General features: G+C 45.8%; 1 protein-coding gene across 3 annotated transcripts in view; it reads left to right on the top strand.

Moving 5' to 3' along the window:
• Gab2 (GRB2 associated binding protein 2) overlaps nucleotides 1-17121 on the top strand; it is a 127984-nt gene that overhangs the window by 82844 nt on the left and 28019 nt on the right. For all 3 annotated transcript variants that reach the window (XM_050154400.1, XM_050154398.1, XM_050154399.1), the window contains exon 2: nucleotides 6359-6659. In XM_050154400.1, the coding sequence (XP_050010357.1) occupies nucleotides 6359-6659 (301 nt within the window). The remainder of the gene's footprint in view (nucleotides 1-6358; nucleotides 6660-17121) is intronic.

Raw genomic sequence — 17121 nt, forward strand, 5'->3', positions numbered from 1 at the left:
ACATATACATATATATATACATATGAAGATGTACTGTGTTGATTCTTCTAGTCTGTGAACATGATATGTCTGCAGACATCTAGGACTACTTTGACTAATTTTCTCAACACTATATGGTTCGTAACATTTATGTCCAGCATGCGCAATGATTTGTTAGATTTATACTTTTCATTTTTAAAATGATGCCTATAAATGATCCTGTGTGTTTTCTTCTTCTCTTTTTCCTTGTTTTCAGTGCTGAGGGATGAACCCAGGGCCTTATTCACACTTAGCACTGAGCTCCCCACCCAGCTCCAATGTATATTTTCATTGCCTATTCCAACAAGTTCACTGCTAGACTACAGAATGAATAGACTAGAAGTAAATAGATTTTTTTTACTTGTCTTACATCCTGTGACCACCATGTTCTAGGAAGTCTTTTGCAGTTATTTTTGGGTTTTCAGCATAAATAATGACGTCATCTGAAAACAGGACAGTTTTTTCCCTTATCTTTTGTCTTTGTCCTGTCTTCCTGGTCCGTGTGTTTCTTATATGTGTTTTCCTGCCTTGTTGCATGGCTGGAACTTCCAGCACGGTGTTGGAAGTGATTGTCTTCGTCTTGCTTCCAACTTTGTCGGCCTTTCAGAATCCACTATAACCTATAATCTTAGATATTGGTCTTTTTAAAGCAACCTATCACATTCTACAAGTTTAACTATATTCTTATTTTCTAAGTTTTTTTTTAAATGAATAAGTATTCTGTTCTGCACTGATAGAACCTTGCTTTCAGTTTTAGCCTTTCTGTGTGGTGATTATATCTGTTAGTTTCCGATCAGCTCCGCCTCCTCATAATAAGCCGCACTTAGTTACCTGGCTCTTTGGGTTATTGAATTGCACTTAAATCCGTAATCCACTTTAATTTTTTTTTCAAGATTTTGTGCATATGGGAACTGTCCTGGGAAACTTTCTTTTAACATCACATTCAGGACTCGTGTCCATATTGTCTCTGCATTATGTGTCTGTTTCCGAGAGTAATTTTTTGTATCTGGGTCATGGGATTTTTGGCTAACGCTCCCAAACGCCTTCATAAATATTTATCATGTACTCTGCTCAGAATGGAAGGGCAGAGCTAAGGGGCTCACATCGTAATCTATATACGCTTTTGTTTTGTTCTCTCTTCTGTAATCCTCTTGCTCGCCTTTCTTATTTTCTGTTTTAAAAACTTATTTTTAAATTACACCTTAGAATGAATAAATGAATGTCCTCATTGAATGGAAAAAAGCCAGTACATCTTTGCTGAATTCCCGTGTGTTTACACCGTGCCAAGTACCTGGTGGCCACACCGAGCCTAGTAGCCTCAAAAGACTTAAAGTAAATAAGAACATTTCAGTTGTTTAACTGAAATGCAGATTTGGAGAAAGAAATTCCGAAGTCCAAGGTACTAACAGTTTGGGATCCAAAGTTCTTGCTGTATCTTTCGTATCAAGCATGGTGGTTCTCCACCTAGGGGTTGATGAGCCTTTCCCAGGGTCCACGTATCCGATGCCCTGCATATGGGATATTTACATGACGGCTCATGACAGTAGCAAAATCACAGTTAAGAATAGTAATAATTTTTTGTGGTTGGGGTCAGCACACTTAAGGAACTGTGTTAAGGGCTTCAGCGTCAGGAAGGGCGAGAACCATTGCTCTAGGATAATACCTGGAACATAATAAACACTAAATGAGCATTCACTGTGTGGACAGAGGTGAAAATACCAAGGAACAGGCGAGAGCAGTTACGGCAGAAGAGGGTTGTGACTTGAGACAGCACTGCCCGCTGCCATGACTACATCAGCATTCTGCAGCAGCCATTTATTGGTCCGGACTACTTCCTTGGAAGAAGAACCTGGGAAGCTCTTAAAGTATCTGCAGCCAACCTCATTTTCTTCTTCTCGAGGTGTCTGTGCTTGTTTATGTGTGTGCCTGCACATCTATGATTTAGGGACAGCCTTTTCCAAAGAGACGGGCACTGAAGGGGTACTTCAACTCCAGCAGCAGCTGGCCTAGTAAAGCTATTTATAATGTACCATGGTATTTATATACTATATAGTATATACTGTGTAATATACTGTATATATACAGTGTATATATAGCTGTATATAGCACCTGCTGGATGCATCTATACAAGTATAGAGTTTCACAAACAATGACCAGGATAAGATTTTTATGTGACTATAATCATATGCTTTTCATTTTTATTTTCCTCAACTTTCTTATATATGGTAACACCTCAGTTTTCAATTTTAATTTAATTGAAGGTTTATCAGACCTCACATATATTTCCCTTAACCAAGTAAATGTCATAAGGACTTTATGCTAAAAAATAATCAATTAATGAACATATTTATTGATTATGCTCTATGTGCCAAGCACTATTCTAAAAACTGTGACTATAACATGGGAGTGAGGAGGAGTATTGGTTAATTTACCTTGACTAAGGCAATTATAGAGGAATTGGCTTGTGCTTATGATTCCAGAGGGATAAAAGTCCATCATGGGGGGGGACACATGGCAGCAGGTGACAGGCACGGTAGCAGGAACAGAAAGCTGCATCCGTGTATCTTCAAACACAGACCCCAAGCAGGGAGAGCAAACTGGAGGTGGGCAAAGCTGTAATCTCTCAGAGCCCGGCCCCAGTGACACACATCCTCCAGCAAGGGTACACCTCCTGAACTTCCCAGATGACACCCCTAACTATGGACCAAGCATTAAAATTTCGGAGCCTCTGGAGGACATTTCTCACTCTAAACCCCACAGGAGGGACCGCAAATGAGAAAGAAAGGGTCCCTGCGCTGGCGGTGTTTACATCCCAACATTGTGTGCAGACCGTCCACAGGGCTGGGGTGAACACTAAGGAGACCAATGGCACCAGGGAAGCCAGGCAAGGAGAAGGAGTCTGAGTGCTGGCAAGGGGGAGAGATGGGAAAGCAGGGGTGGTGTCTTCAACAGTGTGACATTTGGATAAGCACTTGAAATAAAAGAATCAGGATGGGGACGCTAGGAGAAGAAGTGCCCCAGAGAGAGCGACTGGAACGGAGAGCCCGAGGCAGGTGTGCGTCTGGCGGTGTTTAAGGCCATGCAGCAACAAAGTGGACAAGACTGACGTGAGATCCTGAAAGGAGACTCGAGGTTTAGGCCTACCAGGCAGCGTTAGTCAAGGTTTTGTAATACCTGAGATAGTCAACTATAGAGAAAGGACAGAACACTGGCCCTGGGTCCAATGCTCAGCACCATGAAGAGGAAAAAAGAGGCTTACTTTGGATCACAGTTTTAGAGGTTTCGGCTGGCCCTGTTGTTTTTCGCTATAGGAAGGAAGTACCTATGACAGGGAGCACATGGTAGAGCAAGCTGCTTGTCTTAGACTAGAGAACAAACAGAGAAAAAAAGAGAGTCCCATAGTCCCTTCCAAGTCATGCCACCAATGACCTAAGGCCTCTCTCTTGACCTTTTTTCTTAGGGATCCCACAGCCTCTGGAACAGTATTACACGCTGAGACCAAAGCTTTGGAATCACACAAGACCTGAACTGTAACCTAGGCTAAGGGGTCATTGTAAGGACAGACAATGGTTTCATGTGGAGAAGTACCAGTGATTCCGATTTACGTCCTACCCTGCTTTCTGGCCTCACTTTTGTGACTAGATTGTTGAATAGAATCATGACGACGGGTATAAAAATCAGTGCAGTTGTGAGCTGGTGAGACGGTGCATTTGCTGCCACACCCGGTCACCTGAGGCCATTCCTCAGTAGGCAAGTAGTGGAGGGGAGAACTGACCCCTGACGCACACACGTGCACACACGTGCACTCGTGCACATGGTAGCATGCACACACTTCATACCACAGACACATAATCACAATGAAATGAGGGAACAACGGGGGAATGAGAGATACTTTGAACTTGTTCACTGACAGAATTTGATAGACAGACAGACAGACAGACAGACAGACAGACAGACAGACAGAAAGAAAGAAAGAAAGAAAGAAAGAAAGAAAGAAAGAAAGAAAGAAAGAAAGAGGAGTGTGAGAGTAGTTGGCTTTGACACAGGAAGGCTGTTACAGCCACAACTAAGATGGGAAAGGTGGTGGGAAAAAAGGAGTCTGAGGGATATTAGAAGGTCAAATTTTGGAGGTAGATAGGAGCTGTGGCAGAGTCTCATTTGTATACCACATAACTCCGGCTGACCTCAAACTGACAGCCGTCCCTTCTTAGCTGAATGCTGAGACGGCAAGCGTGAGCCACTGTGCCTGGCTAGGAGTTCAGTTTTTACCATACTAGTTTGAAATGCTTGATAATGGAGAGCTGGTATAGGACTCAGGGTCCTCAGCTGGGGCTATGCTGGGGGCTGGCACTGGGAAATGGCAGCAAGTAGATGGCCTTGAACCAAAGGTGGGCGTTAGAAGCAGGCTAACTGAGAACTGAGCTTTGGAACACTCTAGGGCTTAGAGAACAGGAAAAAGAAAAACCAGCAGTGGGATCTGGAAAAGCAATACCAAGTGAACAATTGAATGTGGATGCCAGAGCCCACTGAAGAAAGTTTGTCAGTGGAGGTAAGATAGGGAAGGTGTATCAATTACAGACCACTGTAAAAGGTTCCTGAGAGATCACAATAGGATGCAAGTTGGCATCACTGAGATCTTCAGGCCTCTGATGCGTTATCCCAGAGGTGCAGCGGGGGAGCAGCCTGATGAAAGTGCCGTCATATAGGAGGAGACAGAACAAGTAAACATAGCACTACAGAAACTGCTTGCAGCTTATCTGAAGAATTGAAAAGCTGAGCCATAGTCGGAGATGAACATAGAATCAAGACACCTTTTACCTGCCTTCTGAGATGGCGGAAATGGTTCTAGCAGGGAAGGATGAAGCGGCTACCCTAGAGAGGGCACAGTTACTGAAGCGATGCTCCAGGGGAGTGAGGGAGCCTGTGCCTAGGGAAGAAGGCTGCTGTAAATTATCAGGAGAGCCAATTGCATTCTCCAGTACTGCAGAACGTGCCTGTGGAGGCAGGTGCATCGGTTAAGGTGGCCCCAGATCTCTTTTGATTGTATTTTCTCTGAAAATGAGAAAGGAGTAGAGGTTTTGGAGGTATAAAGAGATCAGAGATTATTGCCAAAGAGCACAAGGAAGTCCTTGGCCAGGCCACCAGCATTGTTGGGCATTGTGAGTGGCCCGTGGGAAGGCCCAGGGAAGCCGGTCTGCAGTGAGCTCTCTTACTTCACCCCACCCTGCCTGTCATCAAGTGAGAACAGGCAGAAGAGGTAGGACATTAGACTTAGCTGGAGGTTGTGGTTTTGTCAAGGAAACAAGAGAAATGGAGAAAGAAGCAAGGCTGGGAGGATTGAACACTGAAAAATAACTGAGGACAAGGATGAAAGGTGTGTGTGAAGTATTGTAGAATTAGTTCAAGCTTCCTCGAGGTTGAAAGAATCGTGATGATGATTGTGATTATAAATTATTGACATTTATACCACTATGAGCTCATTTGTATTTAAAAATGACCCTCTTGGACTGGAGAGGTGGTTCAACCGTTAAAGGCTAGGCTCACAACCAAATAAATAAATAAACAGATAGGGTAAATGGTCGTAGTGGTGGCTACGATTCTCACTTCATAAATAAGGAAAGATCCAAAGAAATAAGTAACTTAGCTGAAGAATTCTTACAAGGTGTCTGCAGGAGAGCTCACGCTCGACCTGAAGTTCTGCAGCTGTATTTAGCTTCTGGTTGTTTTGGGGTTTGTTCTTTGTCACCGCCTGCTGAGACTGCCAGGTTCTTGTGTCCCAGAATAAAGAACTGGACTAGGGACACAGGTTAGTGATAGACGCCACACTGAGAATGGAGTGGTTAGGGAGCCAGCACAGGCCCCAGGTCCTCTGACTTTGACAGCCTGGATTCTTTCTAGGTGACCTACAGCACTTTCCTTCTTCATCGTTCAGAGAGCTTGAGTCTTGGGGGTTTGTTTTGCTGGGAATGCTCTTGTTTTGTTCCGTGTAGCCAATGGCCAGAAGTCCCCGTCTTCCTCTGTCAACTGGCTTCCTTTAGATGGTAATCTCAATTACATGTTTATCTGGTGGAACACAAACGCCGTGATGCACATGTGGAGGTCAGATGATAACGTTCATCCCGCGTAGGTTTTAGGGATTGATCAGATCATTCGGTGTGGTGGCAGGTACCTTTATCCACTGAGCAATCTGGTGGGGCCCTCCTATGATGACCTGAGCCTTTCTCTCCAGGCCTTACCCTCCCATCATACCCATCCTCAATCTGTGATATGCCAGGACCTGATGAAAGCTTTGAAATAACATGGCATTTTCTCCCTCCTTTCCGTGTCTCTGGTGATTTAGGCCTGGAAGAAGCGCTGGTTTATACTGCGGAGCGGCCGGATGAGTGGCGACCCAGATGTTCTGGAATACTACAAGAACGAGCACTCCAAGAAACCCCTGCGGATCATCAACCTGAACTTCTGCGAGCAGGTGGATGCAGGCCTGACGTTCAACAAGAAAGAGCTGCAGGATAGCTTCGTGTTCGACATCAAGACCAGCGAGCGCACCTTCTACCTGGTGGCCGAGACGGAGGCCGACATGAATAAGTGGGTCCAGAGCATCTGCCAGATCTGCGGCTTCAACCAGGCCGAGGAAAGCACAGGTATGAGCACAAACACAGCCCTTTCCAAGGGGACGCTGCTGAGACCCCGGTCCCTCCAGCCGGGAGGAGCCCGCTCTGGTTAAGGCTTCGTTTTTGGTACAAGTTGTTTACAAATGGGGAGAGTGGAACAGAGTTGGCCTCATACAGAGGGACCTCTGGGTTCTAATAATGATCCGACGGGGAATCCAGAAAGGTCAGGGTCATGATGAAGCTAACGATATGCTTCTACCGTCTGTCAGCCCTGAACCATTTCCCCTACCCCGGTTTACCGCGCTGTGTCTTTCCACCTGTCAGCCGTGCCAGGGAAGCGCTCCCTTTGATTGCACTATGGTCCGTTTCTGTCTGTTATAGTCCATCTCTTTCAGAGCACTTTACAGTTTGCTTGCTTGCTTCTTAGGCATCCTTTGTGGTTATTGATACATAGTCTTATGTTCCTTTGTATCCATTTGAGGACAGATAAGAGAACAAAAGGCTGAGTTTGTGTTTTAGCTTTGAGAGCCCTTTCTTAAAAAGTACCTCAACTTGTCTGTCTATGTTTATGTGCAGGAGGGGTGTGAACACCCATCCATGCACATAGAGCCGCCAACAGTGAGCACTAAGTATCACTTCTGTGGTCCTCTACTTTAGTTATTGACATGTAAATATCTTTTCTTCTTTAAAATCTTCCCACTGATTTTAGGACTTACTAGCATCTCACATTTGCAAGTCATAACTGTGGCTCTTAAATTACAAAGGCTTTATGTCCACTATAGCAGCATCCGTAGTCACAGTCCCTTAATTAAATGCAGCGAACGTCTTCATGTACGTAATAGTCTTAGCATTAGAAGGTGCATTTGCCTCGGTAGCAGCATATAAAAGGAGACTGACCCAGGTCAACTTGAATGACTTGCACTGTAGGGAAGCAGGACAGAACGCATCTCTTGTCAGAAGCAATTCACCGGGCTGGCAAGACAGCTCGGCAGAAGCGTCCGCTGCACGAGACTGACAACCTGAGCTCTGTCTCGGAGACTCACGGCGAAAATAACTAGCTCACAAAAGTGTGCCCTGACCTCCGACTCCCTGGAGCATCCATACGAACAGGAATTATTGGTTTATTGTCACTCTTGAAGGTTCTGGAAGCTGAGCACAAGCCCTTTGGGTCGAGGTAGGAACTCTGCTACTCAGCTGTACCCCAGCCTGTATCCTCTTTTCTACAAAATGATTGCAGTTTACACAGACCTAGAAATAGTTCAGAGGGTCTGATTCTTCATGTGAGCACAAGTAAAGACTCCAAAATGATAACCTATTCTTTAAGTAAGTGATACGCAGGTGATAATTCAGGCTTATTACTCATAAATCACAGAAGACAGTTCTATCCCTTCACGTACTATCACCCATTCAAGAAGATGTGAGGTTATGTTTACATCACTGAACTGGCAGGTAATGAACATTCTGCTAGTTTATTGTATAGTTCCAAACCATTACCATGTAATTTGAAATGTTAACGATTTAAATGTCTAAATACCAAACGCCTGTTTGCAGTGGGCGCTAAAACATGCACCGTTACCAAAAACAGTAATTGCTAGTACCAAATAATTAAATGTGGAATACCACGCCAGGTCCCCTCAGAGAAACATGGAGATAATGCTGAGGATCTCACTGTGGCTTGGGCTGATTTATAATTTGGAAGAATGGGAATAAAAGCCAGAAGTTAGAAAGGTGTTCAGAAAACTGGGAAACAGCTCACAGAACAAACACCAAGGGTCTGGGGAGATCAGAAGATAGTTGGTCAGTAAGTTCTGTGCAAGCATAAGTGAGTTCACTGTATCCACATAAGAAGCTGGTGTAGCAGAAGTGCTACAGAGAGAGAGAGGGGGGCGGGGGGTGGGGGGCGGGTCCCTGAAGCTTGCTCACTAACCAGCCTAGCTAAACCTGTGAGAGGCCCTACCTCAGAAAATAAGGTAGAGAGAGACTAAGGAAGACACCTAACAGCCAACGCTGGTCTCCACATGTGTGATGGACACATCCATTTGCATATGCATAGGCACACACACACACAGAGGGAAAAAACATTTGGGCCAGGCAGTGGTGGCCTTTAATCCCAGCACTCGGGAGGCAGAGGTAGGCGGATCTCTGTGAGATCAAGGCCAGCCTGGTCTACAAGAGCTAGTTCCAGGAAGGGCTCTAAAACTACAGTGAAATCTTGTCTCTAAAAAACAAACAAACAAAAAAAAAACTTATTTGGGCATGGTGGCTCATATCTTTAATCTGAGCACTCAAAAAATTAAGGTAAGAAGATAACATGAGTTTGAGGCCAGCTTGGGTGACAAGAGCTAGACCTGTCTCAAATGTCAAAGCAAGGCCAGGGACAAAGCTCAGTGAGTCAACCCTGATGACCTGAGTTCAGTCCTCAGAAGCCAAGCTGGGTGTGGCAGTGAGCGTCTGTAATCAAAGCACAGCTACGGGAAGTAAGACCCAGGGAGAGGAGAGTCTTCTGGAAGCTCACAGCTCGCTAAGCTAGTTGTGGACCTATGAAATGGCAGCGTGAGGGGAGGGAAATTCACACACATGCACACACGCACGTGCCCATGCACACACATGCGTGCACACACAGCACACACACACGCACATGCACACACACACACACGCACATGCACACACGCACGCACGCATCCTCAAAACAAGTTCTGCCTCAAGAAACAATCCACATACCCAAGGCCCAGGGAACATCACAGAAGAAGTGGGGTAAAAAAAAATGGCAAGAGCCAGAAACCAGAAATCCACTTCAAGATAGTATCTTCTTATGTCAGGAAAGCTGCACCCATGAAACCTCAGGCATACGGTCACCTAAACAAGACCTGCATAGTGATAACGCGTGGTGGACATGCCAGCGTGGATGGGGAACTCTCACAAGGCCCCAACCCTAAGTGAAAACAGCAGGTCTTCCCCAGAGATGAGCTCCCTGGTGGGTTCTCTAATATGAAGTGGTCAGCCCTAAAAATATACATGTGTGAGCAAAGCAAACGGGCTCACCAGGCTGTGTTTATGTTTACACATGCACACGTGATGGTAATGAAAGCAAAGGGGGCCACGGATCTGTGGGAAGGGTAGAGGGTGAGGGGTGTATCTCCTGGGGGCGGGTACCCCAGTCAGTGTTCTCATAGTTTTCTACAGTGGGCTCTGTTTGCCACGAAAAGAAATTCTGTGAGTCAGAGGATGAGTACTTAGAATGCAGTTAAGATTGTAGTTGGGAAAGTGGCCGTGTTAATGTCTCTGGGTTCTGTGGCCTCACCAGCCATTTGTCGTTGACTAGGTTCACAGCACCAAGCATGAATTCACTCTCAGTGAGGGGGCTTTCTGTCCAATTAGACATAACACTTAGCTGTGAATTGCCCTCAGAATATAAGTGCCACCATTGAACCTTTGGGGATGCCTTACCTATCATATCTGGATAGGACGACTATCTTAGTTAGGGTTTCTGTTGCTGTGAAGAGACATCATGATTATGGCAAGTCTTTTTTTTTTTTCTTCTTTAAATAAATGACAGACAGACAGGTAAGTTTATTTGTTTATTTATTTTGCATCCCGGCTGCAGTTTTCCCTCCCTTCTCTCCTCCCAGTCCCTCTACATGCCGACATCCAGTTAGGCCAGCACCATTTGTTGAAGATGTTTTCTTTTTTCTATTTGGCTTAATTTTGGCTTCTTTGTCAAAAATCAGGTGTTCATAGGTGTGTGAATTTACATCTGGGTCTTTGATTCGATGCTATTGACCCACCTGTCTGTTTTTATACCCATACTATCTGGTTTTTATTACCATAGCTCTGTAGTAGAGTTTGAAATCAGGGGTTGTAATGCATCAAGAAGTTCTTTTATTGTCCAGGATTGTTTTGGCTGTCCTGGGGATTTTGTTTTTCCATATGAAGTAGACTATTGTTCTTTCAAGGTCTGTAAAGAATTGCATTGGGATTTTAATGAGAATTGTGTTGAATCCATAAATTGCTTTTGGTAAAAAGGCCATTTTTACCATGTTAATCCATCTATCGATGAGCATAGGAGATCTTTCCATCTTCTGCTGTCCTCTTCAATGTCTTTCTTCAAAGAATGGAAGTTCTTGTCATACAGCTCTTCTACTTACTTAGAGTTACCACAAGATATTTTATATTATTTGAGGCTATTGTAAAGGGTGTTGATTCTCTGATTTCGCTCTCGGCCTGTTTATCATTTGTATATAATTAACTCAAAAAAAATCAGTATCATTCCTGTATACAAACCATGGCCACTCTCATACAGGAAAACATTTAATTGAAGTGCTGACTTAAGCTTCAAGAGTTCAGTCCATTGTCATGGTGACAGGGAACATAAGGAACCTCGAAGCCCGCCCCCAGGGTGACACACTCCCTCCGACAAGCCACACCTCCCAATAGTGCCCCTCCCTATGAGCTTATGGGGGTCAATTACAATTACGTTCAAACTGCCACAGCTATTGATTGTTTTCCCCTTGGCAGCTTGCATAGCACCTTCTGGTACTATAAAAGCCAGTCCTTGGGCAGGAGGCTGCCACGTCTGCTCTGGCTCAATTCTCCTAAATTCTATATGTAAAGCATATGGAGTCTTCAGAAATAAGGGTTTGTCTTCAAATTCTGGGAGGGAGACAAGGGCAATGGCAATCACCTGTATTGTTTCATGAGTTTCTGGAGTCCCCTGACCAACAATTCGACCCAAGGTTCCTTATGCTTGGTGCTGAGTCTTTGTCAAATAAACTATGGTTCTCAGGGGGAAGCAATATCACCCTAATGGCATAACTTCATCTAATGTGAGCGACCCTGTATCATTCAATCTCTCTATTTCTGTTTTCTTCCTTTCTCGTGTTCCCCTCCCTGCCTACCTCTCTTTCTCCCTCATGCTTCCTTTCATTTTTCCTCCCTCTACCCCCACCTTCCTATTTCCTTCCCTCTTTTCCCATCTTCCTCTCGTGTGATCTTGCTTTGTAAACCAGGGTAGCCTTGAACTCACGGCCCTTCCTGCCTCAGCCTCGGATGCTCTGAACGTAGAGACTTTAAATAAATCCCTACTAAAAATTAACAGTTATCTTTTTAGGTAGTAATAATCTCGACCCATGGTCACACAGCTAGAAAGTGACCCATCCAGGATTCGCGTTTAAGCTAGGGTTGACTCCACATTATAAAGGATAGTCCCTCTCTTTGCTCCTGAACTCCTGGAATAGGAGTATCTGGTAGAACTAGACAGCTTTTCCCCCATTGGCGTTGTGTAAGATTGCAGGCCCTGCTGACCCCGCCATGCCGGTCCCACAGCTGGCCCAGGTGTCGCTCCTTGTACCTCAAATCATTCCCATAATCTCTGTAATGACTTCCAGGGCTTCAGTCCAGCGACCGATTTCATCCGCGTGCCTGTAGGCTGAGGGAAGGATGTCTGGTTCCGATCCTCTATCTGGGACTGGGTGAGCAAGGGTTGCCTGAGCCCCAACTTCGTCTCCTTCTTGAGAGTGGTTCTGCTTCTCTGTGAGATGTCAGGCAAACCGCAGATCTCTGGCTGCACTCCCTCTGCGTGGTCCCCAGGACTGGGCACACTGTACCCCGTGCGGGGTCATCTGCTTGCTGCCTGACCCTGTACAAATCCCTCCGCGTGGGCGCCTTCTTCGGGCAGACACCCCTTTTCCTTTGTCTGCCCCCTTCCCTCAAGGGCTGTAATGGGATCCACTGAGCGCTTCTGGTTTTCTCGTTCATCTGGAAGAGCTTCTCTAGCAGATGGAGTCTGTCCTTTTCTTTCTTCAACTTTTGTGCCACCCCCAGATTCTTCTTTCTACTGCTACCCTGCAGTTCCTCACATTCTCCAGCCAAAAACGTCTAGCGTAGAGCCTGAGTGATCAAGCCGGACCGGCAGTGGAGCTGAGTCTGAGTTTTCACATAGGCCCGACAAAGAGCCCCTCCCAAAAGAAAACCCGGGAGAATACTCCAGGAAGAAAAGAGTGCATGCCAGAGAGATTTCATATTGCGTGTAGGGTCCATTTTTGTTTTGTGTGTGTATACAAAATTAAAATCCCCCTCCCTCTATGAATCAAAATTACCTTCAAAACTTCACATAAGGAAGCAGATAACCACTCTGAGCTTTGTTTACTAGTAGATTCGGCTGGGTGCTCACGCTGGTGGCCGTTCGTGGGCAGCTGTCCCTGACCAGATGTACCACAGACAAAAAGAACCAGCGTTCAGCAGAAAGCTTGGATGAATTATTCATGTGCTGAGAAATCCGCCAGTGTTAGGAAAGAAAGCCCTCACCCCTTTGAGTCCTGTGTCCCTTCCCTCCCTCCCTCCCTCCCTCCCTCCCTCCCTCCCTCCCTCCCTTCTCAGTTGCTGTCCAGGACCCACAGAGCCACTACCGAGTCTGGCTGGAACCCAGGGCTTCGGTGTATTTGCTGTTTGACGTCAAATACATAACTTCAACTCTTAAGGTTTTATCATCTGGAAAATGGAAATGAAGCCTCCCAGGGTTGTTGGGAAGGGTTACCCCAGATGACACAGGAAGCAGTAGGGACGGTAGCTGCCAAGTACTGCTTTTCATACAGTGAGGACGAAGATGTCAAGTAAGATGTTTTCTATAGAGCAAGATAAACAGCGTGACTTAGTATCTACCATTTTTAGAGCGCATTCCTCTTAGCAAGCCTTTCCGCAGTCTCACTTGAAACTAAGTGAAGTAGACGGGGGCAACCAGTGCTATTCCAATTGCACAAGCGGGCATAGGGAGCTTTAGGATCATTGAGCAGCCTGGCCTTGAAAGTAGGGGTGCTGGGGGTGAGCTCCAGGGCTTTGAGGCATCCTCAGGCTGCATTTGCTAACTCCTCATTTCTAATCTCTTCACAGACAGGTCTAGCATAGCCGCTTCTAAGTTACAAAGTAGCCAGCCAGAAGGAGGAGCAGCAGGACGTTTCTAAGTCACTGGGAGCGGATGGCTCTGCCGGTGCAGCGCTGTTACACATTAACAGCCTCTGACAGCTAAATTAGCAGACCAACATGCTCTGTCTGCCTAGCCAGCAAGCCACTATGAATGAATTTGAGCTCGGGGAGTTTAGGTCACCAAAGCCCCATTTTGTAACTGGTAAAGATTCTGAAATAAGGCCAAAGCTCCTCCATATCCTCTCCACGGGATTAATTTTTCTCTTCTTTACTCCTTGGCAGGAGTTCTGTGGCAGTCGTTAGCCTAATTCTGGGGATGAAATCCCCAGAGTTTCAGCTGCTTTTTATCTCCTCCTCCAGCCTTTCTCTACTATAAAATTGATGAGACTGTCCCCAGAAATGTTTTATAAATATTTAAACCTCTAGTAATCCTTGAGTTTCCCAACTACCCAGCAGGGTATTTCAAGTCTTGGATTCCATCCGGGGTCAGACAAAACTTATACAAATGATTTGGGAAAATAGACAGCATCCTGCAGACAAATGTCTTCAAACTGGGGGTCTTCAAAGAGCTTGCCCCTCTCTAGATCCCCTGTTCCTGCTGGGCAGCAGAGAGCCCTGGGAGAGCCGCTGTCCCCACAAATGTCTCTGACTACCGTGTCCTCCCCCGCCACCCGGTGCTAAAAGTGGGTGGGAGTGTGGCGAGCTGGGCGTGGAATAGGATGGGGAGAGAAGAAGTCTTCCTTCCCTCATCCCTGGGAGACCTTCTCTTTTCTGTTTTGTTTCTCTGAGCTCAGACTCCCAGCTTCTCTTGGGACCCTTCTGGAAACTGAGAGCCAGTGTGGGAGGTGAGAGACAGCATCTCCCAGACTGCAACCAGCTGCTGAGGAGCAAAGCAAAGAACAGGGTGGGGACTGACCCAGGCCCCAGCCCAGAGGTGGAGGCTGCTGTCTCAATTACCCACCCATTTTTTTTTTCCACTGAGACAATGAGGAAAATAAACATCCAGACCAGTTTTCAGCCTGACCTGGGATCCCTGTGTCTTTTCTGGAGACTGTTATTCTGAGTCCTTCTAAAGTAGCACATCTCCTTTGTAAATCTTTGGCTTATTTTTTTTGTTTACAACTGGGTCTAGTCGCCCCCAAGAACAGGTCTTGAGTTGAATATAAACTCCACAAATCTTCATAGAACTTAATGCATTGTCCTGGAACAGGCCCCGGTCCTGACCTTCAAGGAAGTCCAGACTCTGGAGGAGGGAAAGGTGACTGGGAAAAACATGACCCCTTTCTCCACTCAAAACCTTGATCCTTCTTCCTGCTCTGTCTATTTATACGAGACGCTCCCCCTCACCCCCTAGCAGCCAGCATAGATTAAGTCTAGTGTTACCTGCCAAAACCCACAGACTGAGAGGTAGCAGCAGTCTGGTCCCAAATTCCCACCCCAGCAGCTTTGGATAGCTCCCAACTATAACTTGAGATTCCCTGCTCCCACACCCCCTTGTTGCTATTCATAGAGAACTTGTGATTCTCCCAAGTGAAGGACGGCAGTAATGATGGTTGAATTGTCAGAGCAGATTCCAAAGTTCTAACTTTCATTTTGGACCAGAGATAGAACTAGATCTTTGTATCTAGTGGTAAGTGGCATTTGTATGAAGCTGTCTTCTTGAATCCTTGACAATCTTGAGGCTAGTTAAACATCCAGTTATAGATAGTTATTCTGAGGATTCCGGATGCCACAGGGCCTATGGTGTGGTCACATCTCCAGGACCTACACCGGGAGATTTCAGGTTTGTGATTGATTCGATGCACAGATCTCGCGGCCTTCAGCAGTAAACTAGAAGTCATTTAAAGCACACTATTTTAAGCATTGCTTTTTAATCAAATCCTGCACGGAACACAATACCTGAAAAGGGAGAATAGGGTCGATGTGAAGGTTTCAGCAGAGAAGGTCAAGGGCTACAAGTGAAGCAGGGCCTGGGCGTTCTTCTCCCTCCTCCCCTGCAAAGACTAAAACACGGTATGAAAATACTGCCTGTGGCAGAGACCCGAAAGCTCTGACCTTTAGGTCAGGACTAAGCTACGAAAACTTTTTATCGGTCAGCAACAAAATGGAAAACACCAAGAGAAAGACAGAGTTGATTTTACGAAACCAAGCGTGGCCAGACTGTCGGGCTTCTTTATCCAGAGCCTCTCTGTGCACACACACATGCAACACGCTCTCTCGTGTACACGTAAAATCACAGTCCTACTAGATGGTGCTTTCCCCATAGCCAGTAAAAAATGGCACCCCAGCTGGGCGGTGGTGGCACACACCTTTAATCCCAGCACTCAGGAGGCAGAGGCAGGCAGATCTCTCTGAGTTCAAGGACAGCCTGGTCTACGGAGTTGAGTTCCAAGACAACCAGAGCTGTTACACAGAGAAACCCTGTCTCAAAAAAGGGGGGGTAGAGCCCCAACTTGATGTACCATGGCTGATTGATATCCATGGGAGGCTGCTTTTTCTGAAGAGAAATGGAGAAATAGAATGGGGGGGGGGGATCCTTGCAGGAGACGAAGGAAGTGAAACTGTGGTCAGGCTGTAAAAACAAAATAATACAAAAAGAGCAAGAAATCATTAAGAAATCAAAAACAGCAAATAAATACATAAGTAGTAGACCCATTTTTAAATGGCCATTTCTAAAGGCACAGAGAGGAAAAGCAGGCTGTGCTCTAACTCTTCAGTAGGATGGGACATTTGGAAACCGTGCTTTAGTGGGCCCCAGTAAGTGTCACGAGGACCCGGTCCCCACCTCAGCTTCTGCAGTCATGCCCAGACCTCTGACTGCACCATCGAGTTCAGTGTGCACACACCACTCCAGCATGACATCCACGCTCTGGGGGAGCCTCCATCCCCTGGGCTGTCCCCCTGCTCCAGTTAGGATGAGCCCTGCACTCTTCAGTCTAACCTAGGATGAACCTGTCCTGTTTTTAATGTCGTTCTCATAGAGCAGCGTCTTCCCAGACATTAAGTCATTGCCCAAAGCCTCGCTGCCCACTGGAAGGTGTCTGGGTTTCCAGTGGTGTCTACCTGAATTTCTGAAGAAAATCTGCTTCTGCTTCCCCTGAACCTTTTTCCTCTTCCTCTTGACCACTGCAGCCCACAGTGTTAAGTGCTGCCTCTGCTTCTGTTCTGTTTACTCATCCAGCCTCTGCCGTGGAGAACCTGCTTTTTTATTCTCTCAGCCAGACTTCCTTTGTGAACCTTTTCATAGTTTGGGTTTGAGAAACGTGCACCAGAGGCTAGTCTTGAGCTCAGATTGACTGCCTCAGCTTTTAAAGTGCTTGGCTTGGACCCTTCTTGCTTGATGGCTCTGCATTCTTATTAGCAAGGTTACATACTATCAGTTGAACAAATTAAAATTTAATTCTTTAAATTATGTTTTTGAACTTAGCTTCAATATTATGCACCATGTGGCCACTAATAGAGATAGATATTTTGATATAGTTCTCTTAAATTATTTAGCTGCAGTGTTGGGCTATAACTTTGAAAACTGTCGTTTAATCTACTTTGTTTTAAAACTTCTAACTCATTTCCAAAT

Source organism: Alexandromys fortis, unplaced genomic scaffold, assembly GCF_014885135.2.
Source record: "Alexandromys fortis isolate MF-2015 unplaced genomic scaffold, M_Fortis_MF-2015_v1.1 scaffold_77, whole genome shotgun sequence".
In the NCBI taxonomy this organism is placed as follows: domain Eukaryota; kingdom Metazoa; phylum Chordata; class Mammalia; order Rodentia; family Cricetidae; genus Alexandromys; species Alexandromys fortis.